A 26,948-nucleotide genomic window follows, 5' to 3' on the forward strand; every position below is an offset into this window, starting at 1 on the left:
AAGCACAGATTTAAGTGACCCATACAATTTTCTGGTATAATAATAATAATAAAATTTATTTATATCCCACCCTCCCCAGCAGAAGCTGGGCTTAAACAGTTATGGAAAGAAGCTCAGACAAACGGGGGGGGGGGGGTGATGTGCGACCAGAACCATGAATTATTATGGTGTTTTCTTCATTTATCCAAAAGTGATACTATGGTATAATATCAGAAGCACTGACTATATCATTTGATAGCTGGGCATTTTTGAATTTTAATGAATATAACATTAATAATCCCCTACAGGTTATGAAGGAAAAGCAGGAATGGCCTCTGTCATCTTAAAGCCTAATAAGTCTTTAGATCTGGAACAACTTTATCAACATGTGGTGATGTATCTGCCCAGCTATGCCTGTCCACTCTTTATAAGACTCCAGGTAATAATATACAAAGCACCGTAGGCATGTCTCCAAGCCTCTTAATCATTAGCAGGAAATCAGCTCAGCGATCTACTAAGCCACACATACTGAACACTAAGTGATGACTTCAGAGAAAGCTACCTAATGGGTATTTCAGAAATCAGTTGTACATTTAGTCCTCTTTACCATTTCCATTAACAAGTTGGAATTAGATAGCACACTAATGAAAACTACAGATTATGCTAAATTGGAAAGAGTTGTGTACCCCAGGAAAGATAATATAAAGGGATTAGTGGGATTAGAAACATGAATCAGGAATAACAAAATGAAATTTCAACTGGGAAAAGAAATAATGTTGGAATGTAGAGATTCCGCATCTAGAACAGAGCATATTAGAAATTACATAATAGCAGACTCACCCCCCCCCCCAGCTGGTGCCCACCAGATCCTTTGACCTAAAATACCCATCAGCCTCAGCCAGAATTGCCAATGGTCAGTAGTTCCAGTGACATTGGAGGGGGCACCAAGTTGCTACTGACTCTTTGAAAAGTGAAGTCAGTTAGACAGTTGTTTGTAGTGTTGGGTCAAGGCTGGCCAACATGGTGCCCTCTGGATGTTGTTGTTGGACTCCAACTCCTACCATCCCCAGCCAGCATGGCCAATGGGCAGGAGTGAGTTGTCATCCGACAACGTATGGAATGCACTGTGTTGGCTATCCATAAAATAAATACAGTCTCAGCTTACATCTGTTGGCCACCACGTTTCATAACTGGATTTTGTAAATGGGAATATTGTGAGCCAGGGGGGCTGTGGGGTCCTTGCCTGCATCAATATCTGGTAGGGGGGGTACTGGGAGGTAATAAAGGCTGCTCTTGGGTGAGACTGAAAGATACATACTAAGAACTGAATCCTGCAAGACTTTAGCTTTGCTGTGCTTCTAATAGGAAGACTCTTAAGAATTGCTTTTGAATTGAGCAAATGCATCTCTGTGTATTTCCTCACACAGTACAATAGGAAAAAGAGAAAGAGCAGAAAAATAAGATCAGGGGAATTATATATGACCACATGCCTTGGTATATATACCGTATTTTTCGCTCTATTGGACGCACCTAGTTTTTAGAGGGGAAAATCAAGGGAAAAAATATTATCCCCCCCCCCAGCCCCAAAGAGCAAGGGACAGGTTGCGTGCAGCCTGTCCGCTTCTCCCAGAGCTTCTTGGGGCTGCGGGGTAAGCCTGGGTCCCCCCCCAGCCCCAAAGAGCAAGGAAGCCAAGACAGCGAGCGGGACCCATAGCCGCGCAACCTCTCCAGCCAGGAGCTAAACCTCTCCAGCGCAGCTAAAGAAGAAGACAAGGCAGCGAGCGTGATCCATCCCGCTCACTACCTTGGCTTCCTCTTTAGCCTTGAGCAGCATCTTTAGCCTTGCGCAACGGGATGGATCGTGCCCGCTGTCCACCAGGGCTGGACTAGATGACTCCTGGGGTTCCCTTCCAACCCTGCAATTCTATGACCTTGGAAGGTGCTGGGGGTCTCCACCACTGGAGGCTTTTAAGCAGCAGTTGGGGGACCATCTGCCTGGCGTTCTTTAGCTGTAATTCCTACATTGTGAGGGGGCTGGGCTAGATGACCCTCGGGTGGCCCTCCCAACTCTATACAGTCCTACACTTCTGCGGCAGGAGATCCACAGCCACTTCACACAATGCCCACTCCCAATTTTCATTGGAGAGGTTCAGTGTCTAGGTAGGAACCCCCCTACCTGCCACTCTCCCCCCACCCCACTTAAGCCGAGGGAATTCCTGCCCGGAGAAGCTCCCAGGTGAGGCAAGGGTTAAGATCTGCCTCTGGTAAATGGCTTTCCCTTTTTCTGTTCTTCTTCTGTGCTATTTCCTTCTTTTGTGTTTTGTTTAATCTGTTTTTATTGTATACTAAAATAAAAGCTGCAAAGTTTCCTTTTTTATAATATCCCCCCTCCAAACTAAAACGTTAATCTAGATAAAAACACTGATCCAGAGGAAAAGAAGGGGACGGAGAAAGGACGAAAAAAGAAAAAGAGGTAGAGATAGAGAGATTTTTTAAAAGTTGGCTTCTTTAGCCTTGCGCAGCCTCCCGCGGCTGGAGAGGCGCGCAAGGCTAAGGATGCAGCCCGGGCAGCGAGGGGATGGATCGCACTCGCTGCCCGGGCTTCCTCTTTAGCCTTGCGCAGCCTCCCCGCAGCTGGAGAGATTGCACAAGGCTTTTCTAGAGGAGGGAGAAGGGACTGACTGACCGCGTCAGTCCCTTCTCCCTCCTGGGGAAAAGCCCGCAAGAGCCGCACGAAGCTTGTGTGTGGCTCTTGGGGGCTTTTCCTGCCTGCCTCCCCCCCCCTGCATTCGCTCCATAGGACGCACAGACTTTTCCCCTTAGTTTTTAAGATGGAAAAACTGCGTCCTATGGTGCGAAAAATACGGTACCTAGTTGTCCTTACTGGCTTTTGCAGAACATCTTATGGTTGGGCAAAGGATTTTTAAAAATTGAATTAATAAAGCATGTGTCAGTATAGAGATGAACCTCACTGCCTTTTCCATCTTTGATTTCTGTGACAGTTGTATGACTCAGAGGAAATGTATGTGGGCAGCTAAAACCCTTTGTATCAATCTTTGTATCAAATACTATCTCTTAACATTTTTGTAATATAATCTTTACAGTTTCCAAACAAATTTATAGATTTAAAAGTTCAGCAAATTATAGGATATTGGTGTATTATAAAGCTACTTTTATAAATTCTGCTTCAAGCTTCAGAACTCCATGCTTGACATTAAGTTGGTTCACACAACACAATGAGCCAAACTATAGCTTACCAAAACAGTTCAAATGTGTGTGCAGCCTCCCAGGATTTATTTCCTCACTAATCACAAGCTGTGGTCAAGGTTTGTTATTGACTACAACTCATAGCTCAGACTTTCACGTGGTCTCAGTAAGCCAATGTTTGGATTTCCTTCTTGTGTGAACCAAGTTAATGAAGCTGCATTTTGCATTTCATGTTAAACCATGGTTTGTTGTGATGTACATGAGCAAGAACAAACCTTGCGATCATGTGCTCCCTCTCTCTCCTCCAGCATTGTGGCTGAGGAGTTAAGAAGCGTTTAGTTTTGCTTCTGGTTTATAATGTCATGGGACATTAAAAAAAAAAGTCATTAACGTTGACTGTTAATTTCAAACATGTCAAATTCAAACCAAGGGTTATGGAACTGGTTTGTGGAAACTGACTACAGTTGGTGTTAATCAGAATTCCAGGTTTGGAGGATATGGCAAATTGTGGTTAACTAAAAGCAGAGGCAAAACCTCCCAGATTCTTGGCCTTCTAAGCAACCCAAGGTCATTGTGATTCATTCACATCACGCTGCACCATGGTTTCATGAGTTATTCAAAGGTAGCCTCAGACTCTGAAGATATTCATCTCCCCCCAGATAAAGATGTAACACATCTCTTGGTGAGCCTGTTTTGTTTACAGCAAACAAACTAAAAATCTTCTCTTTTGCCTGTAGGAAGTAATGGAAGTCACAGGAACTTTCAAGCAACAAAAATTTCAGTTGGTCCAGGAAGGATTTAATCCATCTGAAATCAGTGACCCACTATATTTTTTGGACAGTTGTAAGAAGTCTTACGTTTTATTAACTACAGAACTGCACGATAGAATCTTATCTGGACAAGTGAAACTTTAGTGCTTATTAATAAGGATTTTACAAGCTGCTTCAAAAGACAAGACAAAACTTTAAACATGTTTGTCAGCTATATCCTGTATGGTCTCCTGGCGAAGAGATGTACACTGTTGAATTTTACAGTAAATATTAGGGAGGGATTATGCTTTATTAATCTTTCTCTGTTTTGACCATCAGTGCATACTAATCTACCTCTTATAGTGCAATCCTAGGCATGTCTACTCAGAAGTAAGTCCTATCGAATTGAGTAAGATTTACTCCAAGGCTAGCCTTAGACTATCATTGGTTCAGTATTTTATAGTTTTCATATAAATATCTCCTAATTAAATGTTGTTTATGATCAGCATAGACAAGTGACATTGAGAGAATAACAAAGCTACAGTGAAATTATCTTTCGCTGTCTTACGCTGCATATTTTATAGTATAATCTCCCTCTGCTGGACAAAAACTGGTCACTATTAGCAGTAGATGGCCGTTGTTCCTAATGGTCACCTCCTAACTATGCAGGCATACCTCTTTTTATTGCACAGTGCTTTATTGTGCTTTACAGAAATTTATGATTGTGAGGATGTCGGTGCAGCAGCAAGAAGCCCAGGCAGGGAAAGGAGGCCTTCTTACTACCGCCTCTCTTCTCGAGAAGGGAGCTGGCCAGGGCTGGAGCCAGGTTTTTCCCCTCCCGCCCCTGCAGCCAGGGAGTCTTTGCTTAATAGTGTAAACATAACACTCATATGCACTGAGAAACAAAAAAAAAAAATAGTGTGACTCCCCTTTTTTCTTCTTCAATATTCACTTTATTGCAGTGGTCTGGAACGGAACTTACCATATCCAAGTTATGCCTATAAACATTCTTTTAAAAAAATAAAAACAGTTGAAAAGAGAGAATCATGCCACAATTTTGATTTGTTAACTCTGCGAAATCATGCCTCTGTGATAATTTGTGCTGCAATTCTGTATACCTGGGGCCAATACAGTGGGATATGCTTCCGAGTAGACATATTCAGTATTGTGCTATTACTTCTGACACGCAGGACTGCAACATTACTTATTTTACTGAAACAGAAATTATTCACATCTTCCTTATTTTAATGTTTTCTGATCTCAATGGCCTCTGAACCACAGTAGTATTCTTTGTTTAAAAACTTAGCGCCAGCTTGTAGTCCCTCTCTGCACAGAACTCTTCTGAATGCTTTTATTTCCAAAACTGAATAAATTAAATTGCAGTCCTGTACGTACTTACCTCAGACTAGACACACATAGGATTGTGCTGTTAGTGTTCTGTTTTTGAGCTTGAAACAAAGATAACACGTTGATTTCTGTTCCTATGCAAATATACAGGAAGAATACCTTTGTCTGCAATAATACGAGAAGGTTGTGCAGATGTCTTTTGCACACTGGGTACCTGTATCTTGCACATTAGGAATTTCCTATCAAATACATGTAGTAAAACAAGAACTTTTTTACATGTACGCAACAGGCGTTTTTGTTCGTTCATTAAAAAACCCAAAACACATTGCCCCTAAAGAATTGCCATTTGTAAGGCAGTCTTCACGTGAAGGTGTTCCTAGTTGTAAAGCAATACTTCTTATTTATTTTAATACATTTTAAAGTCCCATTCTTTTGTGCGAGACTCATGGCAGCGCACAACGAATGATTGAAAAATTACCCTCCTATGTATCATGACACTCCACCTGGCACACAGTCCCATTCTTGTAGAAACTAGCTATCTGATCCACTTTCTGTACCTTTACATTTCTATTGCCCTAGAAGCTAGGGCAGGGGTCAGTAACCTTTTTCAGACGTGGGCCGGTCCACCGTCCCTCAGACTATGTGTATTAAGTTGTGGGTGAACATATCAGACGACCCAGCGATTCTTCAAACAGCTCTTGTTTATTCACAGGCCAGGACAGAACTGAACTGAAGGGTTCAGTCAGCCTGGTTATATAGAGCTCCAGTACAATGTAACTGTAACAATTTTCTAAAACTACCCAATCACTGAATGTCACTTTCGATTCCTTATTTGCATAACTATCTACAGTATCCCCCTGCGGGCCCAGGGTGAGAACTTCAGTACATAACAATGTGGTAGGCCAGACTATTTTTTTTTTGGGGGGGGGGGGGAATGAACGAATTCCTATGCCCCACAAATAACCCAGAGATGCATTTTGCATAAAAGCACACATTCTACTCATGTAAAAACACACTGATTCCCGGACCTTCCGCGGGCCGGATTGAGAAGGTGATTGGGCCGCATCTGGCCCCCGGGCCTTAGGTTGCCTACCCCTGAACTACGGCATGGATCCAAGGGATTTCTGTGTGAGTAAAGAGGCTCTTCTGCCCACGCAACCTCACTTTCTTGCTGCTAGCCATCCCCACCTGCCATATGCCATTCTGTTTCGGCTGTTTCCCCCCAGTCCTCAGGAGCAGAGATTCGGAGGATAGAGAGGGTTTAAGAGGAAAGGGCCTGTTGGGAACATCTAGCTTCATTCACAGAACGAAAATTAGGATCCAGGCCAAAATCCCTGAGTGCAGCATAGAACTAGCAATCACAGACAGTAGAATACACCCGTACACAAACTTCAGCACCTTTTAAAAAGAAGTATACTGCATTTCCCTTCCTACCATTCTACAGTGATTGCTTTGTAAGCACTTCAGAGCATGAGAGGCAATAGAAACGCCTTGTACCCTTGGCCCTGTGCTGTTGAGTCAGAAGTGCCCATTAACTCCTTGTAAGTGATGAACAATGGATCTCCGAGATCTTAAACTAAAATACCAATTCTGTAAATGCTGTTTTTCTTGACTTTATTAAAAGCAAGTTCCTTTCTCATTTTACGCACACATTAACTGGTGTTTTTTAAATAAACAATGAAGGTAGAACATAAAGGAGTGGGAGCGTAGCTCAGTTGTAGAGGTTTGTTTTTTTAATAAAAAAATAAAGGTAGAACATAAAGGAGTGGGAGCATAGCTCAGTTGTAGAGCACATGTTTTTCAGGCAGGAGGCCTGATGTTTATTCCCTGGCACCTCCGGTTAAAAGGATGATGTTTCCTGCTCTCTGCTTGAGAAAGGATGCTGTTGGTCAGAGTAGGTGGTATGGGACGAAGATGGACAAATGGTCCAGCTTGGTATGAGGCTTCCTGTGTTCCTGTGATTTTTTTTTATTATACAAAATGTATTAATAAGCAGCTTTCATAAATAATAAAGGACCAGAATTTTTAAAATGTAACGTATTTTTGTTTCAGTTTTAATCATGCACTTATGGTTGTTGTTGTTGTTTATTCATTTAGTCGTGTCTGACTCTTCATGACCCCATGGACCAGAGCACACCAGGCACTCCTGTCTTCCACTGCCTCCCGCAGTTGGGTCAAACTCATGCTGGTAGCTTCGAGAACACTGTCCAACCATCTCGTCCTCTGTTGCCCCCTTCTCCTTGTGCCCTCTATCTTTCCCAACATCAGGGACTTTTCCAGGGAGTCTTCTCTTCTCATGAGGTGGCCAAAGTATGGGAGCCTCAGCTTCAGGATCTGTCCTTCCAGTGAGCACTCAGGGCTGATTTCCTTAAGAATGGAGAGGTTTGATCTTTTTGCAGTCCATTGGACTCTCAAGAGCCTCCTCCAGCACCATAATTCAAAAGCACCAATTCTTCAGCGATCAGCCTTCTTTATGGTCCAGCTCTCACTTATGATATGTTTACAATTTTGTGGCTCGGGAATATATGGGAAATTCCCACCAAATTCTGAGCAGAGAAACTTCCAGATTAGTTATGAGGAAAATATGCCCCTCTTTAATGATGTGCAAACTTTCCCTGAAATATCATGTTATGGAACAGCAGATCTGTTGGTTGGGAGAACTCTAGACTTTCAGTCAATAAAAATGAGAGTCAAGTTATTACTGAATAATGACCGAGTCAAATAATAATACATTTCTACAAATAGTTTATATTCTAAATTGTAATTCTATGTTATGCATATCAGCATACCAGTTTATATCTCCATGATGTGTTGTTTTATTCCCAAGGTAAGAAGAAAATACTTGTGGCACTATCTAGCCAAAGTTAAGAGTCGTGTTGACTCTAGTGGAAGAGAGTTAAGCATGCGACTTAAAAGTGCTTATGTTTGACTGGATCATGCCTACACTGTTTTATTTAAACAGTTACATCCTGCTGTCCATCTGCAGGCTGTTCAGTAGTTCTGTTTTAATGGATTTCCCCCATACATTTCATTATGGTTAATTATGGAAAAGCTAGAAGATAATCTGATTTCCATTTAGTACAAGTAAGAATTGTACAAATACAATGCGATCATCAGATATAAAGCACATTTGTAACAATCCTTCTGTTAATGCTTTATTTTCTTCCTTTTTTCCAGTTCCAATCTATTTATATAAATGTGTTTTTGTTAGGATTTCCATACTCTATGAAAATGGCAATGGGCCTGAATTAACTGTGTTGCTTTTTCAGTTTTAAGCAGTATAAAAGGGAAGACTCTTAACTGAATACAAGCTTAGCGCTCACATTCTAATCTTTCCCTGTTACTATACTACAATCCCCTCCCAAAAAAATGAAATGATGAAACTCCTTTAGATCAATTCAAATGATAAGAAATGCAAAGTAGTTGAAGATGAATGAATTGAAACCCAAATAATTGCAGAAACAATCAGCGTGGTGGATCTTTATGTCTAACACTAAATAGGCAAGCTGTTTTAGAAGTACACCAATTGCATGCATGAGAGTTTTTCTTTTTGCTAATGTGTTAGGCAGGAATATGTATTAAAAAGCAATTCAAGCTCAGGAGTCTGATATGAACCAGCAACTCAGCTTTCTACACAAAATCCCTAAAGCAATTACCCTCCTGCTCCCAATTATAATATATTTCTAGAGGCAAGAAGCCTGCTGTCAAATTAAGAACTGTGCTTCCCTTTTCTATCTCCACGTTCAAAAAATAATAATACATTTTGCTTTTTGCCTAAAGTGATGCACAAAATTTAAAGATAAGGCCAGATTTAACAAAACACATTATTTCAGGAACGATTTTGATTTCTGTACCACTTCAGTCAAATTAGAAACTACTATAGAGAGATTGTGCATGTTCCCTTGGTAAAGGCTGTTCTCCGATTGAAGCACTTGCAGGCCAGTGTTTCCCAGTCATCGGTATTTATACTACATTTTTAAAGAATTGCGTGGAGAGAGTCTTTAAACCTCTTTTGTTGACCACCAGCATTACACTTTTAAAATTTCCATTTTTAAGTTCGGAATAGAGTAGTTGCTTTGGAAGACAACAATCAGGCATCCGAACAACATGACCAGTCCAACGAAGTTGACGTTGAAGAATCATTGCTTTGACACTGGTGATCTTTGCTTCTTCCAGTACACTGGCATTAGTTTGCCTGCCTTCCCAAGTGATGTGTAAATTGTTTTGAAGACACCGTTGATGGAATCTTTCGAGGAGTTGGAGATGGTGTTTATAAGTGGTCCATGTTTCACAAGCATACAGTAAGGTTGGTAGTACAATAGCTTTGTAAACAAGCATTTTGGGTTTCCCTGCGAATGTCACGGTCCTCAAACACTTTGCACTTCAGTCACAGAGCTCAGGTGATGCTGGATTTCGGCATCACCGTTGGCCCTTGTGGGATAAACCCCCAGCCCAGAAGCCAAGGAAGGGCTGAATGAGGTTGAAGTCCCATTTAGTTCAGCCTTCTGTTCCCACAGTGTCCAACCACATGCATATAGGGCTTTTTTTCACTTGCGATTCCCAGCAAAGTAGTCCAGTTGTACCTTGGAAGTCGAACAGAATCTGTTCTGGAAGTCCATTCAACTTCCAAAATGTTCGGAAACCAAAGCGCAGCTTCAGATTGGCTGCAGGAAGCTCCTGCAGGCAATCGGAAGCCATGGAAGCACCTTCGGACATTTGGCTTCCAAAAATAGTTCGCAAATTGGAACAGTCACTTCCGGGTTTGCGGCCTTCGGGAGCCAAAATGTTCAAGAACTAAGCTGTTCAAAAACCAAGGTACGACTATTCAGAAGCATTCTGCCAACAGTAGATGGGAGAATGAAGGGGTATTGGACTCAACAGATGTCAACATGTTTGGTTTCAGGGCCTGCTGCTAGTAGAAACCACCAGTGGTAGATCTACGCCCACTAAGCTTTTCATGGGTGTGCTGAGATCCGCCACAGATCTGCCTTCCCAGCGGCACTTTTCTCTGCTAGCAAAGGAACACTTCCACACCATCCAAATCCTTCCAGCCAGTGGCTTTGCAAGTTCAGATTGAATTCCCAAGGTGGTATACAATTCAAAGTAATGAATGTGGTAATCAATTAAACAAAATGTATAGAATCTAATAAGGCCCAGCTGCCACATCTTGGGGCACAGAAGGCAATGTTAATTTTAAGAACTTAATGGTGCTCCCATCACAATAATATGCCTACCTGGATGGAGAGGATAACACAGCTGTGGTCTCATAATAAAAGCTGGTAATACAGTGGCTGAAATTAAAGAGGAAAAGTGTGCAGAAGTACCATTCAGTGGAAAGTATGTAGAACAAGTTGACAAGTTCACATGGTTTAAAAAGTTCAGTGGAGCTAGCAGGGCAAATGTAAGGTAACTTACAGGCTTGAAACAGATACAATACATAGAATATACAATAATTGGGGAAATAAGCTCGACAGCAGTCACTGCCTTATCTATCATTCAAAATTCAGGACACTAAAGAAAGTGGGTGGAAGAAAATCTTGTTGAGCAGAGCTCAGCTTGTTGAGGAAGCTCTTGACAGGTCTCCAGAGACTATAGACAAAATGAGGATATCAATTCAGACCTCGGCTGACATTGAATGATGGAAGGAAGAAGAGTAGGTCACAGTGGTTCAGCAGTACTAAAGCAGAAAATAGCAAATAACACTGAATCTAGACATGAATGTGAAGAAGGAAGGAAAAAAGGAGGCAAGACTGTTTTTGAAAAGAATACCTCAACAAGATTGCTTACGTTTTTCTTGGACAAAGGAACAAAATTTTGTCAGGGTTGCTTTTCACAAGACAGATAAGGGATAACACATGTCCTGTGTGGACACCATCACATATGAAAGTGGGGGAGGGGGGAGAGAGAGATGTACCTTCATATTGTATATGTACTTTGCTATACAAAAAATATACTTGTAGGAGACTTACGTGTGTTTGAAGCAGCCTTCAGTATGTTATCCACTAAGATGTCAGACCAGACACCATGAAACTAAGCTGGTTTAAACTCAATGGCTACAATTTAATTGACTTGTGGAAAAGACTGATTAAAAAAGGAACTAAACTCTAGGAGGAAGGAAGGCTGGATAAAAATATTCTGCTGCAAAAAATATTTAGTACATGTATTCAGTGGACAAATACAGAGAGATCAATCGAGATGAATGATGCAAGCAAGCGTTTTCTCAAGAACATACATATCCATGTGTGTGCTGCTATATCAGCATTTGCAGAGGAGCAAGTCTGTTTGGTCAAATAGGTACCCATGTTATTGAATTAATGCTGGACAATGTCTGCAATCCCTTCTACCACCCACCTTGACCTGGAAATAGGGTGCTATAAGAGATAGGTAAAAGATGGTCTTTTCTGGGCTGGTTGACTATGTGTCCTAAATATTGTAGAGGCTCATTTGCTCCCAGTTCAACTGCTGTCAAAATCAAAAACATGAATCCCGACGGAACAGACAAAAGTTTCATCTCGTTCACCATCCTGTATCCCACATTTATTTCTGTTTTGTGGAAAGCTGTCCCCAGGGAACATGGGAGGTGCCCATCTTGTGTGATGTATGAGTCATTGGTTATTAAGGTAAGTTGATCCTGAGTTAAACATCCCTTGTGAAAATAGCACTGCACAAGTGCAAAGGGTGTCCTGGGTTGGTTAGCATGGATTGGATTATACTTCATATTGCCACAGCCCTAGACTGCCTCTGCAGTACATTATGTTGAACCAAGCCCTTCTTGAGTCATTCCAGACTTCTTGTTGCACTGATACAATACATTGCACCCAATCCAAAATTTTAGCATCATAGCTATAAAAGTGGGGGGGGGGGGAGCAACAAAATACATTACACTATATTTGCAATTAGGAATTGCAATAGATGTACAATAAAACTGTAAAACGCTGGTCATTACTATGCCATCCTAAATGCTAAATTACTACAGTAGTCTTGAAAAGTAACACATGGCAAATTAAGACTGATTAAATCAAATGAGCTAAATAGGATTGACACTATCATATTTTAATTAAGGAACTGGAATTGATTCAAGTTGGTTAATGACTAGTTCATACAGCTGACCACTTCAGAAGCTTCTGTCATAACAGCATTAAATTATTGGCTGCAGTCATGAACTCAATCAGCATTAGGATAGGCCTTGTTGAGTAATTAAGCTGGCCACTGAAAAAAAATTATGTATTTCAGACTCTCTGTGTCCCTATTTTCCAGGGATAGTCCAATTTACAGAAGCCACCCCAGTTTCTGATTTGACCTCAGAATGTCCTGCTTTTCCTTAGGACGTCCTTATTTTCATCAGAGAAACGTTGAAGAGCATGGAATTAAGTGGCCCACAAGCCAGGGAGATAAGTGACTAGATAACCTTTAGAAGACATCTGAACTGTATAGGGAAGTTTTAATGTTTTATTATGTTTTATGTATGTTGGAAGCCACCCAGAGTAGCTGGGGCAACCCAGTCAGATGGGCAGGGTAATAACAACAACAACAATAATAATAATAATGGAATCTGGACAGTGGTTTTCAACCAGTGTGCTGTGGCCCCCTGGGATGCCTTGAATTTTGGTCAGGGGTGCCACGGGCAACATTGGCCTCTGCCCCTCTTTCCTTCCCTCCCTCCTTTAATGCCCTCTTGCATCTCTGCCTCCCAAAGGCTTCCACAGCTGTTTATTACAGCAGCCCTGGCTACAAGCTCCCCAGGCGAATGGTGCCTCTGGGGCTGGCCAGGGGGTGCTTCCCAGGCCCCTGTGGGGCAGTGCGAGGCAGCACCTCTCTTTGGGGCAGGAAGGGCAGCTCAGAGACCAGGGGCGCTGGCCCAGAGGACTCCCATGGAGAGGAGGCTGAGGGAACCCTCCCTAAGGGAGGGTGTTTGAAAAAGGGCAAGAGGCTGCCCACTCTGCAGGCAAGGGGTAGCATAACTGCCCCACAGGGGTGCCACAGAAAGAATGCAGTTGGTCAAGGGCAGGGCTGGATTTAGGTTTGATGAGGCCCTAAGCTACTGAAGGTAATGGGGCCCTTTATACAGGGTTAGTCCTTTAAAAGAGGCCCCGTGGATACAAAGTACACATGTTCCACGGGGCCTCTTTTAAAAGACTCACCTTGTATATCCAGCTGTCCTTTGTCAACAACAAATTGCCTCTGTTTATTGTATTGAATATATGTGTTAAGTTGTGGGTGAACATATCAGACGACACAGCGATTCTTCAAACAGCTCTTGTTTATTCACAGGCCAGAACAGAACTGAACTGAAGGGTTCGACCAGCCTGCTTATATAGAGCTCCACTACAACGCAACAGTAACCACTTTCTGTAACTATCCAATCACTGAATGTCACTTTCAATCCCTTATTTGCATATGTGGACTACAGTATCCCCCTGCTGGCCCAGGGTGAGAACTTCAGTACATAACAATATGCTATATGGTAATTTATGGACCTATTAAGTATCTAAACCCATTTGCACATGCAGAATGTAGGCACCCTATATACAGAAATGAGCAAACCAGTGATATTTTAGGGAGCAGGCTAGCAGGTGGGGCCCATTACTTCCATCATAGGAGCCCACACAACACAAAACACTATTGCTGCATGTAGGTTTTATTTTGTTTGGTTTTTTTATCTTACATTTTGGAAATGTACATCCAGTTGTCCCCCTTTAATTTTTGGGGGGCCCCCAAGAGAGTGCGGCCCTAAGCTATAACTTGTTTAGCTTATGGGTAAATCCGGCACTGGCAGGGGAGCCACGGACCCCAAAAGTCAAAAACCTCTGGAATTGTGGTGTCCAGTTCCGGGCACCACAATTCAAGAAGGACACTGACAAACTGGAACGTGTCCAGAGGAGGGCAACCAAAATGGTCAAAGGCCTGGAAACGATGCCTTATGAGGAACGGCTAAGGGAGCTGGGCATGTTTAGCCTGGAGAAGAGGAGGTTAAGGGGTGATATGATAGCCATGTTCAAATATATAAAAGGATGTCACATAGAGGAGGGAGAAAGGTTGTTTTCTGCTGCTCCGGAGAAGCGGACACGGAGCAATGGATCCAAACTACAAGAAAGAAGATTCCACCTAAACATTAGGAAGAACTTCCTGACAGTAAGAGCTGTTCGACAGTGGAATTTGCTGCCAAGGAGTGTGGTGGAGTCTCCTCCCTTGGAGGTCTTTAAGCAGAGGCTTGACAACCATATGTCAGGAGTGCTCTGATGGTGTTTCCTGCTTGGCAGGGGGTTGGACTCGATGGCCCTTGTGGTCTCTTCCAACTCTGATTCTGTGATTCTATGATTCTAAGGCGTTCCTATTTTCATCAGGGAAATGTTGGAGGGATTGAAAACACTTGACTGGCCAAAACCCCAAAGTGGCACAGTCCCTCTCTCTCTCTCTTTTTGGCGCGGGTGGTGCTGGCATCTGCTTGCCGTGGTACAATTATTCGCCGGCAGATGGAAACCACAAGAGCAGAGGAAACGAGGGAAGGGGCATTTCCACCCCATCCCGAATTTCCCCTCAGACTGCCAGGCGGCAGCGTAGGAGCAGCAGCAGCCGCCGCCATAGCCCTGCTTCCCCGCGGCCACCGCCTCTAAGCCCCGTCACTGGCCACCTCAGATCCCCCCCCCCTCTCTCCCCACAGCGCAAGCCCGTATCCTTCCGCCCCGGCCAGCACAACGCGCGTGGATTGCGTGGGGGGACGACGGAGCGGCTCCCGGCGAGGCGATAACGGGGACGCGGCCTGAGGGCGGGCGCGGAAGGCTCGAGGGGAAGCGAGGCGCGGCGGCCACCTGCGCGCTCCGCCCCGGCCAGGCGAGCCGAGGCAGGGCTGGCTCCCATGGTGAGGAGGAGGAGGAGCAGGAGCCGCGATTGGGAGCCGCCGGCGCGCCCCGTCTGGCCGGGAGGCGGCAGCAGGAGGAGGAGCAGCGGAGGCGCGGAACTGGAGCGGCTGCCCGCGAACATGGCGGCGGCGGCGGCGGAGCAGCAGCAGCAGCAGCAGCCCTTGGTGGAAGGCTCGGTGCCGGTGCTGTTCTGTTTCTCGGTCTTCGCCAGGCCTTCGACGGTGCCGCACGGCTCGGGCTACGAGGTGCTGATCCAGAAGTTCCTGAGCCTCTACGGCGACCAGCTGGACATGCACCGCAAGTTCGTGGTGCAGCTCTTCTCCGACGAGTGGAGCCAGTACATCGACCTGCCCAAGGGCTTCCTGGTGGGCGAGCGCTGCAAAGTGCGCCTGGTGCCGCTGCAGATACAGGTGGGCGCCAGCCGGCAGGGGGGGGGGCGAGCCTCGCGCACCCAGACCCAATGGCGGAGCGTGGGGGGGGGGTGCAGGGGGGGTGGCGGCCGCACCGGGCGCAACATCTGGGGGTTAGGGTTAGGGGGCGCAAATCCACGGGTTAGGGGGCGCAAATCCACGGGTTAGGGGGCGCAAATTACTTGCCTTGCCCCGGGTGCTGACAACCCACGCTACGCCACTGCCCAGACCTATTTCTTTGCGCGGTGGGTGGGTGGGTGGGGGGCGCGGGGTTGGGTCTCCCCTGCTCACTTTCCCCGTCACGGAAAGGGGGAGATCCCTGCGCCCCCACCATCCTCTCCCGTTTGCAGGAGGAGGAGGAGGAGGTGAACTCTCCCGGCTGGCAGCTTGCTGGTTCCCTGCCGCCCAAACACGCGGGACAAACTCCAGGTCTGCCTCCTGCCCAGAGAGAAAAGCATAAATCTCTCTCTTGCATTTCTTTTCTCTTATAAAAACAGCTGCCAGGTGCAGGTCTGAAGTGGGTAGTGACATGGGCGTCGCAGAGGGGGGGGGCAGCTGCCCCATCCCCCAGATCAAGTAAAACTAGAAATACTCAGTGCTTTTTTTCTTTTAAAAAATGTTTAGGAGTATTCTCATTTTCCTATTGATATTAAAAATACTGCCCCTCGTTGAGGCCGAACTTAGATGCACAAAATGTCTAGGGGGTCTGCGTACCCCCCCCCCCCCAGAAAAAAAGCACGGGAAATAACTAACTGACCTGTCACATTGGTTCCCCCCCCCCGAACAAAAATCCTGGCTACGCCCATGTGTAGCGATCCTTACCGCCAACCTTGGAGGGTAGGCCAATGCCAGTATGGTGCTTGCAGACCCTAAAAGTGTCCCTATTTTCCAGGGATGGTCCTGGATTTACAGAAGCCATCTCGGTTTCTGATTTGATCCCAGAAGGTCTCGCTTTTTCTTAGAACGTCCTATTTTCATTGGAGGGTATGGTAGGACATCTCTATTTTAATCAGAGAAATGTTGGAGGGTATGGAGTTATGTGACCCCCAAACCAAGGAGATAAGTAACTAAACAACCTTTAGAAGACCTCTGAAGACAGCCTCATATAGGGAAGTTTTTTTTTTTTTAATGTTTAATGTTTTATTAGGTTTTTACATAAGTTGGAAGCATCCCGGAGTGGCTGGGGCAACCCAGTCAAATGGACGGGGTATAAATATATTATTTTTATCATTATCATGGAATAGGACTTCCCTATTTTCATCAGAGAAATGTTGGTATGGGCTTGGGTAGCAGAGGCAAAAAGGGAGGAGGGCTTTCCTCCTAGAGCCATGTAAGATGTTTGTGGCTCAGGTGAGATGTGAAGGGCTCTATTGCACAGCCCATTAGGTAATCTGGTCCAAAGCATTTTTAATTTTAAGACCGTGCCACCCAGTGATTTCAGTGGGGCTTGCTTCCATCTCCTCATTTAAAATACTGGCCAGAGTAGCAAAAAATCCCCTGAAGATGGGAGGAGAAATCAGATTCTTCCCACCTCCAGAAGGCAGGAGAATGATGTTGGCAGGTGGAACATGACTCTCCTGACATGTCTCAACTTTGGCTTGCTCAATTTTGATGAGGGTAAGGGCTTCTCATCTAACCCCAACTGAGAATTGGGAGTGCCTTTCACCTCACCCATCTGATAATCCAGGGACGAAGTGCCCTCCTGCCCCAGAAAGCCAGAAATGGACTCAAAGGCAATACGAAGGAGAGCCTTCTTTTGGACTGATGTTATCCTGAAGCTGGCAAGGAAAGTGTTCTCAGTCCAAGATTAAAGTAAGAGTTTGCAGATTTTGGAAAGGGCATTTGGTAAGGCATTCAATTTGAACTAGGTATATGAGACTAGTTATATAAAAAATCTACGCAGAGCATCCACTTGGAAACATAGCTGAGTGCAGAATACGTCTCCAGAAAGCAAGTGTGTGAGGGGATGTAACCTCAGGAGAATGCAGGGAACTTTCATCCACCACCACAGCATACGAGTACAAACTGTACGTTCAGTAATGCCTCTTTGTCAGTTAGGGAACGTGTTTTGAGGAACAATAACAGCCTGATCTTGTGCAGAGTGAGGCACCGTATTATTTAAAAACCAGACTAGTTTAAACATATTGCTTCGGATCACTTGCACTTAACTATCCCACAAATTTGCTCAAAATAGAGGTGAAAGCGCTCATTTCCTCTACCTGTCCCTACCCAATTTTGATCAGTATTTAGGCATTCTCATGCTGTCACAGCTGCAAGCTTTAAGTCCCAGTAACAATCAATAGTGTGCTGCTGCTCATGAAAGGGAGGCTGAATTGAAAGATGCAGAACAGACTGAGTGTAGGAGACCATGCTAAACATTTGTTTTGGTTTGCCGTCCTTACCTTGATAGCACACATTAGCCCTGTTCAGACATCACATTAAGACCGTAGTTTGAAACAACTTCTCAGAGTGCTCCTGCTGCTGCTCTGTCTGACTTGTCTTTTGAACTGAAGCTTGTAGTTTGTTTCTCTTCAGACAAACCACAAGGTTTGTTCTGGGCCTGTTGCTTATGGTTTGTTTGAGGGAAATAAGCCACAAACCTGTGTTTTGACATCGCAAGAAGTCAGGGCTGGCTTGCCTTGTCTGCAGTGCGATAGGAATAGGGGGAAGCAGTGCCAGGGAACCTTTGAGCAGCAGGCACCAGCTTGCTTCTCATTTATGTCAAACCATAGTTTCTTCTAAAGTTTAGCTGAATGTGATGTACAAACTGTGCCAGTGTGCACAAAAAGGGTACTTGGAAGTGTGTTACAAAGTCAAGCCACACTGCATTTAATGATATGGTGAGTCAGCTCCAGCTTAAACTTTCATCTTTTAAGCAACTTTACGTATGCTTATCACGGACATAAAATAATTCCCAAGTAGTTGCTCACACCGTTGAAAAATTACGAGTGCAGTCCGGAGAGCCACTTCCACTACCATAAGGGAGGTGAGTTTTGATTTCTTCTAGCTGCAGCCCTTGGGAAGGTGCAAGGGGCTACAGTGAGATGGAATAGCTGGGAAAGCCCTATTGCATGAGGAGAATATTGTTCACAGTTCCCTGGATTCCATCCTATGTTTTAGAAACAAAAGAAGCTGTCTTTACACCGACTCGGACAATTGGTTTACCTAGTTGGGTATTGACTAGCTGTAGATCTCCAGGGTTTGAGACAGGAGTCTTTCCAGAAATTGCTGAAGGTTGACTTTCTGCATGCAAAATGTGAGTTCTACTACCGAGCTGCAACCCTTCTCCTTAAATAGACATACGTTAGAAAGTGTGAGTTGCAGAATTATGCATAGGGGTTAACATGGTTGTATTAGTAAGGCTCAGCAGAGGTTCTTCCCGTATTCAGAGTGACATTAGTAAGGATAAAGACTCACGGTGCTTTTAAGGGATGGTGAAGATGGTTTTAGAGTGCTCTCTCCGCCCTCCTTCAGTTCTGTGTCCTGTGCTAGCTTCGGGGAAATGAAAAACTTGTTTTGTAGATTTCTGGAGAGAAGCCTTCTGCATCGAGTGCCAGTTTTTTGCATTTAAACTTTTTTTGATTTTTTTTTTGGGGGGGGACTTTCATTATGGTGAAGGGTGTGTGTGTCTGTGTCTCTTCAAAAGAGCAACTTTAAGAAAGGGTTCAGTCTGCCTGGGGCAAAAGTGGTGGGTTGACACAGCTCCTTAGAATGGGGAACAGTTTTCCAGTCCTAGTCGTCTGAATGTAAATAGTGAAGTTGGGATCACATAATGGGGGAAGAACCCACTGCGATTCACTTTAGAGTGCTGTTTTTTTGCTTAGTTGTTTTTTAAATTAAGCTTTTAATTTATCAAATATTTGCAATACATCCTGTTCGGTGTTGCTGTATTTACAAATCTGTGTCAATGCCTGTTACCTTTATCTTGAAATATGTTTAGATTGCACATGTCTTCAGGTGCTGGAAGACTGCATGTCAGAGCTATCTCAGCAGATAATGACTGGGATCCAAAGAATTGTGTAACCAGTTCAACACACTTGAAGGAGCTTTTGATTTTTCTTTTTCCTCTTGCTGTTACATCTTGGTTTTGAAACGGAAGATTTGTGAGTTGACTGTATGACATGGGAGCATGCTGTTCAAAGGAAAAAAAGTCCAATATCCTGCTGGACACACCTAGCCCTTTGGGCTCACCTAAAGTGGGTATTTGGCTCCTAGCCAATGTAAAGTATTTCCCCTCAAATAGGACTTGTTTGACCTGTGATTTCTGATTTTTCCTTTATTTCAGTTAACTACATTGGGCAACCTCACACCTTCAAGCACTGTGTTTTTCTGTTGTGATATGCAAGAGAGATTTAGACCTGCTATCAAGTATTTTGGAGATATCATCAGCGTAGGCCAACGATTAGTAAGTTTACTCGGTTTCTTAGTATAACATACCTGGTTTCTAATTTTATCAGCTGCTGCTGCTGTATAATTTTTATTGTTATGGACTATTTTATTGCTTAAATAAAAGTTTAATTCTTGTATGGGCTTTTTCCATTTGCAGCTTCAAGGTGCACGAATTTTAGGAATCCCAGTTATTGTAACGGAACAGTATCCTAAAGGTCTTGGAAGCACAGTTCAAGAAATAGATTTAACTGCAGCTAAACTTGTCTTACCAAAAACAAAGTTTTCTATGGTATTGCCTGAAGTTGAGTCTGCAATAGCAGAGATCCCTGGAGTTCGCAGTGTTGTTTTATTTGGGGTAGAAGTAAGTACTGCACTCATAACTTGCCTATAGACTTTTTACAGAAGTATTTAGATAAAAGTGACGTTTTCGTATTTTTTAGTGTTACGGCAATAATCCTATAAAATATTTATATACATAGAGAAGAACAGATATATGAAAACCAGTAAGTTATTCCATAATAGAACAAATAGGTTACATGCTATCTGTAAATATAGCTTGCTAAACTTGCTCTGATCACTTATATACACTTATATTCGGAACATTTTGTCTAACTGTGTGGAAAACAAATACACAAGCAGCTAGCTTGTCCTGAAGTTGTTGATATTCGGTTTATGTGATAGTTGATGAAGTTAATTTTTGTTTTTCTCCAAGACTCATGTCTGCATCCAACAGACAGCTCTGGAATTGGTAGGCAGAGGTCTTGAAGTTCACATTGTGGCCGATGCAACATCTTCAAGAAGTATGATGGACAGAATGTTTGCCCTAGAGGTAACTACTTTGAGATGCGGATGTATATGAGATGGATCTCTTTAATTGTTACAAGACGGGCATAACCACTAACTTTCTGATAGACTTTAGGATTCATACTACATGGAAGAGAAGCGGGAACCACATTGTAACCAAAAATGGTAGAAAATCCGATGAGATCCATATGTCTTGCTTATTTTGTCCAAGTCATGCAGTTTGGGGATATCTAGGAGTTTCCCTCTTTACCTGCATTCATGAAACTTGTAAAGTCTCTTTTATTTATCTAAGCTTTTGGCTGATCGTTTTGTACACTACTGTTTTTAACTACTAAGCTTTAATATTAAGACCGGACCAACAATGGAGAAAGCTCAATAAGAAATGGTTTTTGGAAGTTTGTGAGGGGAAGTCGGTCAGTATGCCATCAAGAATGGTTTTTGATTTAGGGAATTCTACCATAGCAGGATGGTTGGGTTACAATAGATGTGTTTTTCCAGACTTTCTGTCTCGACTGCCGATCTAATAGTGTTACTATAAAAATTCCTTTCTGTACCACAACTGACTCATCCTCTGATTTTATCTAGCATTAAAATAATCAACCCTCTCCGATTCTTCACTGTATCATCCCTAGAGTGCAATCCTATGCACAGTTAACGAGAAGTAATTCTGCTGTTTTCAGTGGGTTACTCAGACATAAGTATTTATTGGACTGCTGTCATAAAGTATTAATAAATACTTTTATGATTTTCTGTTTGGGTACAAAACATTCAACTGCTGTAATAAAGATCATTGGAACTAAATGTTATTACGACATGTTGTTTAACCACCTTACTGTTAGAACTGAACTGTCCAGCTATACCAAAAACAAAATACCAAACTTTCCCCCCCAACTTTCCTTTCAATGAGAAAATTGTTGTTTTTCCATCATAAGCATTGCTCCCCTGACCATGTGACTAAGTTATATCCATTAATTTTAAATAAGTCTACACTAAGTAATACTTATTTCTTATCCTCCTGCTTGCAGAGAGCAATTTTCATATGTGATGGCAAATGTTTCTGCCTAATTCTCAGTGCAAAGCGATTTGCCCTCAACTTTTCTAATACATACTGGACAACAGTCATGTTCTTCTAGGGGATTTAGGACGATTTCTTGTGGCCTTGTAAACCGGGCATATTCAAAGAAGATAATTCCCAACTTTGACTTTGTGTCATTATTTGTTTTAAATGTCACCTGGACCAAACATTTTTGAAGTTTGCATTTGCAACTTTCTTTGTTCTTTTAATTACTGCCTCATTTTCTGAATGAAAGCATTATTTAGTGCTTCCTCATTTTTGTTTGTTCCTTGTGTGTGTTTTTGTGTTGATATTTGGAATGTTTAAGAGTTAGGAGTATCCAGGTATCAGATCTGATTGAGCCATGAAAGATTATGCTGTAATAATAAAGAACATTAGTTTTTAAGAAACCACAAGGCTTTCTTTTGCTGTTCCAGAGTAGCATAGCGTCTTTCTAGAAACTAGGCATTTTTTGTATAATTTCTCACCCACTTCTTTACCACGACTACAGCCATTTGACAAACCTATCATGCTAAATCAAATCTTATTTTTCATTGGCAAAGGTGTGCATCTGATCTCAGTGTTTCCATTGAGAACTCTTTAATATATTATGCATATTTTTCTCCCACCAGCAGCTAAAATATCTTGATAGTCTCAGAAGTGTGACAGGACAAAAATAAATTGATATTAGGGAAATTGGTATTCCTCTAATAAGGATCTGTCAAATTTAATATGTTACATGGAATATGACCTCCTGCTGTTAAATCCTGTTTAATTTCACCAAGGACATATTGTATATTACCAGTGCCCTTTTGCTAGAAAAATGCCTCCCTTGTTATCTTATAATGGCAGTGGCGCCCACGTGAGAAATGCCAGAACTGAATTCTGGCAGGGAAAAAAGCCCTGTGTATTATTATTCCATATAAGTGATTTAAAGTCCTAGCCATTTGGATTTTTAATCCAGCCTACCTACATTTCAGTGAAAGAGAACAGAAGTTTACCCTCGCAAATGGTAATGGATGTTTCTCTTGTTTTAAAATAACGAACCGTAATATATTGTGCTGAGAAAATTTATTTATTTATTTATTTATTTATTTATTATTATTATTATTATAGTTTTTATTAAGTTTTCAGTTTTACATCAGAATAAGCGTCTTGCATAGTACCATACATTTGATGACTTCCCTCCTTTCCCTTCCATGGTTCATTTACTTTTATCCACCATTCCTGCATATTTTGCCATAGCCATTTTATTCTCCCATCTTACATTGCTCAAGTATTTGTTACCCTGTTGAATTCACCTTAACTCTGCCAGCGTTTCCAGCTGTGCAAAATTGCTTTCCATATACTCGGCAAAAAATTCCCCACTCTTTAAATATACGTTCTTCTTGCTCTCTTCTTCTGTACGCTAGGCCAGCTAGTTTCGCATATTCTATCATCTTAAATTGCCAATCCTCTTTACCTGGGACCTCCCTCACCTGTGACAAGAAATTGCAGAGGCAGTGGTATTGTGGTTGAAAAGTTACTCGCTAGGTACGCAGCGTATACTCACCCCAGCTGTCTTCTTTTGCTCTTTTTTTTCCCAGCGTCTAGCTCGCACCGGGATTATCGTTACCACTAGTGAAGCTATATTGCTGCAGCTAATAGCCGACAAAGACCACCCCAAATTCAAAGAAATCCAGAACCTCATTAAGGCAAGTGCTCCAGAGTCAGGGCTCCTCTCCAAAGTGTAAAAGACGACGTTCTTGAAAGACCATTGGTAACAGAGAGTCAAAGATGTAAACTTTCACACTCGCGTGCACACACACACACACACACACACACCACCTGCAAATCGATGTTATTGTGCTTGCCTTAGCAGAATTTGTTTGGTTACGCTGTTCAGGTGCGAGTGTATTCTGTTAGTCACAGTCGTCCCAAGGCTCTTGGTACCATAGGATCATTTTTGTTGTCAAACAAACTTTTAAAACAGAGGTGCCTGTTTGTCTCTAGTGTACCCACTGATTGTAACACAGTTCGGAAAAGTGCATATTTTTGTGAAACCTCGATTGTGCAAACGTACTTTGGAATTGTTTTACTTTTTGTACTAATAATACAATGACATAGATAAATGTGATACATGACGTTTTGCCATTCTACAAATAGAATCATATTTTAAATAAAATGAGATAGATATATATACTTTGGGTGGGCGGGAATGGTGCTTTATAGTCAGAAGAACAAGCTAAGGGAACAGGCAATATAGATGTAGTACTTTAGAAGGTAACTTAGCAAAGCTGATTCTTGATTATCCGAGACTTTATTACTAAATGGTGTTACAAAGTCCTTTCTAACTGGAAAAAAAAGTCTGCAGATTGATGTTCACTTTAAAATAAAGAGCAATTCTGTCAGCTTGTTAATGGGAGTAAGTGAGTGACAGATGACACTGAAGTGAGTGACGTTAATTCACTTGTAGACAGTTCAAAGTAAGATGCTCAAACTCTTCATTTCCAAGTACTAAAATAACTTTTTTTCTGGATGCGTTGGGGGATTTATTTTTAATCCCTGTATGCCTAGATTTAATGAACTCCATCTGGCTTCTGCATTAGTTCAAGCAAGCTTTGGGGTGGGGGGAATCAGCTTCTTCAGTTTTATGCAGTATTCTGCAATATGGATGCTAAATAGGCTTTAAAAGGAGTCCGGTGTAATAGTATATTTTGAAAAAGACATCTATAATTTTATAGCTGGAAGTAAATTTGAATAACAGTGCCCTTAATACAGGCCAATTAATTCATGTTAGAACTGAGTTCAAATTGTTCTAGGATTTGTATCAAGTATGTTTGTGGCTTTATAGGAATATATTTTGCAATATGACAGTAATAATACCGATGTGTTTTTTTTAAAAAAAACAAAAACCATGCATTGATGGAAAGTTCTTAAATTTCCCACAAACATTGACTCTTAAAATGATCGTGGTATGTTCAAATAAATGCAGATGTTTACTGTGTCCTGTTGTGATATAAAACTTCAGTCTTCGTTCTACACTTACTTTTATTGTGTTTTCAAAAGTTATGTTCTGTCTGTGGAGGGAAGTGTGTGGATGAAAGCAATTTGTTTTTCATTTTCTGCAAAACAAAACGAAAACAACTTGTCACAGTTTAGAACAAGCACAAGATGTGACTGCAGACAAAAGACGAAAGAGTTGAAGAAATCACTGCCCCACATTAGTGACCTACTTTTAAATGTCTTATTATTAGTGCTTTCAAGCAGGGCAAAGTATAAAGGAACAGCTGTCAAAGAGCAGAAACAGACCAATAACATTTGAACCAAACTGAAAACACATCTTAATATATTACACCATATACCAGATACATCTGTAGACAAAGATTTGATTGTCTAGTTCAAATCAATCACTGATGCAATTTATTGTTAGGTATGCCCTAGATATAGTGCTCATGACCTGCAGGAGTTTATATTCCATCCAACCAAACAACAGACACCTATGCCAAATCACATTTTTGCCTGTGAAAAGTTTCCTCAAGTGGTCTTCAATTCAGCAGGAATAGCTTTCGATTGAGAAACAGACACCATTGTGCTGCTGGACCAATATGCAGATAACTTTTGCATCCTTGCTCCACGAATCCCATTACAAAAATTCTCATAAGCATTCTGTGTCATCACGGGACTGAATGGCTCTGTGTGGGGAGACAGGAAGGTGGCAGTTTTTAGGCTATTTATATACAGTATAAATCTCTTCTTTCACTGCTGAGGAAAAGGGTTGTTGCTAACGGGTTTTTTGTGCATCTTAACTGTCGGTTTTACAATTCTGTAAGATTTCAAGCCATATTTATAAAAACCTTACAGAACGACAAAGGTGTTCCTTTCCTGGAATAAGGCATAAACCATTGCAGAATGCAATGTCCCAAATACAAAATTAATGTAGCCCATTGATACTTAAGCTCTATTTCACACCTTACCTCTGAATAGGAATATAATCATATGCATAAAGGTAAAGGTAAAGGTACCCCTGCCCGAGCGGGCCAGTCTTGACAGACTCTGGGGTTTGTGCGCCCATCTCACATCTATTGGCCGGGGGCCAGCGCTGTCCGAAGACACTTCCGGGTCACGTGGCCAGCGTGACAAAGCTGCTCTGGCGAGCCAGAGCCGCACACGGAACGCCGTTTACCTTCCCGCTGGTAAGCGGTACCTATTTATCTACTTGCCCCCGGGGGTGCTTTCGAACTGCTAGGTGGGCAGGCGCTGGGACCGAGCAGCGGGAGCGCACCCCGCCGCGGGGATTCGAACCGCCGACCTTTCGATCGGCAAGCCCTAGGCGCTGAGGCTTTAGCCCACAGCGCCACCCGCGTCCCAATCATATGCATACTTACTCACAAATGATTCCCACTAGGTTCAATGATACTTAACAAGAAGGAATTTGTAGGAATGCCACTCGAAGCACAAGTGAAAATCAAGGTGAGCTGTTACCTGTTGCTTTGCATGTGAAATGGTTTACATTCTTCACCCTGTTCAACAGGAGCAGTCGAGGTCACCTTTTCACACCTGAAAAAAATCTGTTAAGGATTTTTTTCCCCTTGGTGAAGAAGTTGCCCAGGAAACTTTCATGTTATAACAAATAAGGTGATGGTTCTGTGCTGAACATCAGTACCAGTCTACGCTTAAGATATGCTCTCACACAGTGGTCTGTTGCTGTTAACTGGATATGCCACTCTAGATAAGAAAGGCTATTTTTATAGCTAGAATATTCACACCTTGAGCTGTTAACTTGCATTTAAAATACCATTCCTAGCCAATTGGTTAATCAAAAGTATTCTAAAATTTCCAGTTATTTTTATTTCCCTGAGACTTTAAAAAAAACCCAAAACCTGGCAGAATTGTGTTTAACTGCCACTTTCATCCTGCTGTTTCTTGCTGTGTTTATATTTTATCTAGTGGTTTTTACTGTTGCTTTTAGCATATTTTTACAAGCCCTGGAAATGTTTTTTTACGTTGAAGGGCAGAATCTGAATTCAGTCAGTAAATAAAACTGACTTTCTTGAAAGCAAGGAAGATCCACTTTTTAATTTCAAAACTGCAATAATAATACCTTTTTATTTCTTTGGAAGCCGTCTGGTAGGACACAAAATTTCAGGTATGTGTATGTGTGTTAAAA

General features: G+C 42.4%; 2 protein-coding genes across 3 annotated transcripts in view; both read left to right on the forward strand.

Moving 5' to 3' along the window:
- SLC27A6 (solute carrier family 27 member 6) overlaps positions 1-7,318 on the forward strand; it is a 49,922-nt gene extending 42,604 nt beyond the window's left edge. The window contains exons 9-11 of one of the 2 annotated variants that reach the window (XR_014211985.1): positions 288-418; positions 3,924-6,941; positions 7,006-7,318. Coding sequence is in view for 1 of the 2 variants with exons in the window: in XM_082191579.1 (XP_082047705.1) it covers positions 288-418; positions 3,924-4,100 (308 nt within the window). In the remaining variant the exon portion in view is untranslated. Of the gene's footprint in view, positions 1-287; positions 419-3,923 lie in introns of both variants that reach the window. The other variant, XM_082191579.1, reaches the window with a different exon arrangement.
- Positions 7,319-14,702: 7,384 nt separating this feature from the next.
- ISOC1 (isochorismatase domain containing 1) lies at positions 14,703-24,785 on the forward strand. Its single transcript, XM_082191623.1, has 5 exons — positions 14,703-15,552; positions 19,838-19,957; positions 20,099-20,302; positions 20,654-20,770; positions 23,386-24,785. Exons 1-5 carry the CDS (start codon positions 15,139-15,141, stop codon positions 23,530-23,532), a joined length of 1,002 nt encoding a protein of 333 aa, XP_082047749.1. The 5' UTR covers positions 14,703-15,138; the 3' UTR covers positions 23,533-24,785.
- Positions 24,786-26,948: the final 2,163 nt, after the last annotated feature.

Source organism: Podarcis vaucheri (genome assembly GCF_965113315.1).
Source record: "Podarcis vaucheri genome assembly, chromosome: 11".
NCBI classification, from domain to species: Eukaryota; Metazoa; Chordata; class Lepidosauria; order Squamata; family Lacertidae; genus Podarcis; species Podarcis vaucheri.

What these genes read in the sequence shown, in the direction of transcription:
- ISOC1 (XM_082191623.1), top strand. Translation starts at nt 15,139, where the DNA reads ATGGTGAGGAGGAGGAGGAGCAGGAGCCGCGATTGGGAGCCGCCGGCG. An exon ending in TCAGCGTAGGCCAACGATTA is followed by an intron (nt 19,958 to 20,098) that starts GTAAGTTTACTC and finishes TTCCATTTGCAG; the next exon opens with CTTCAAGGTGCACGAATTTT. An exon ending in ACAGAATGTTTGCCCTAGAG is followed by an intron (nt 20,771 to 23,385) that starts GTAACTACTTTG and finishes TTTTTTTCCCAG; the next exon opens with CGTCTAGCTCGCACCGGGAT.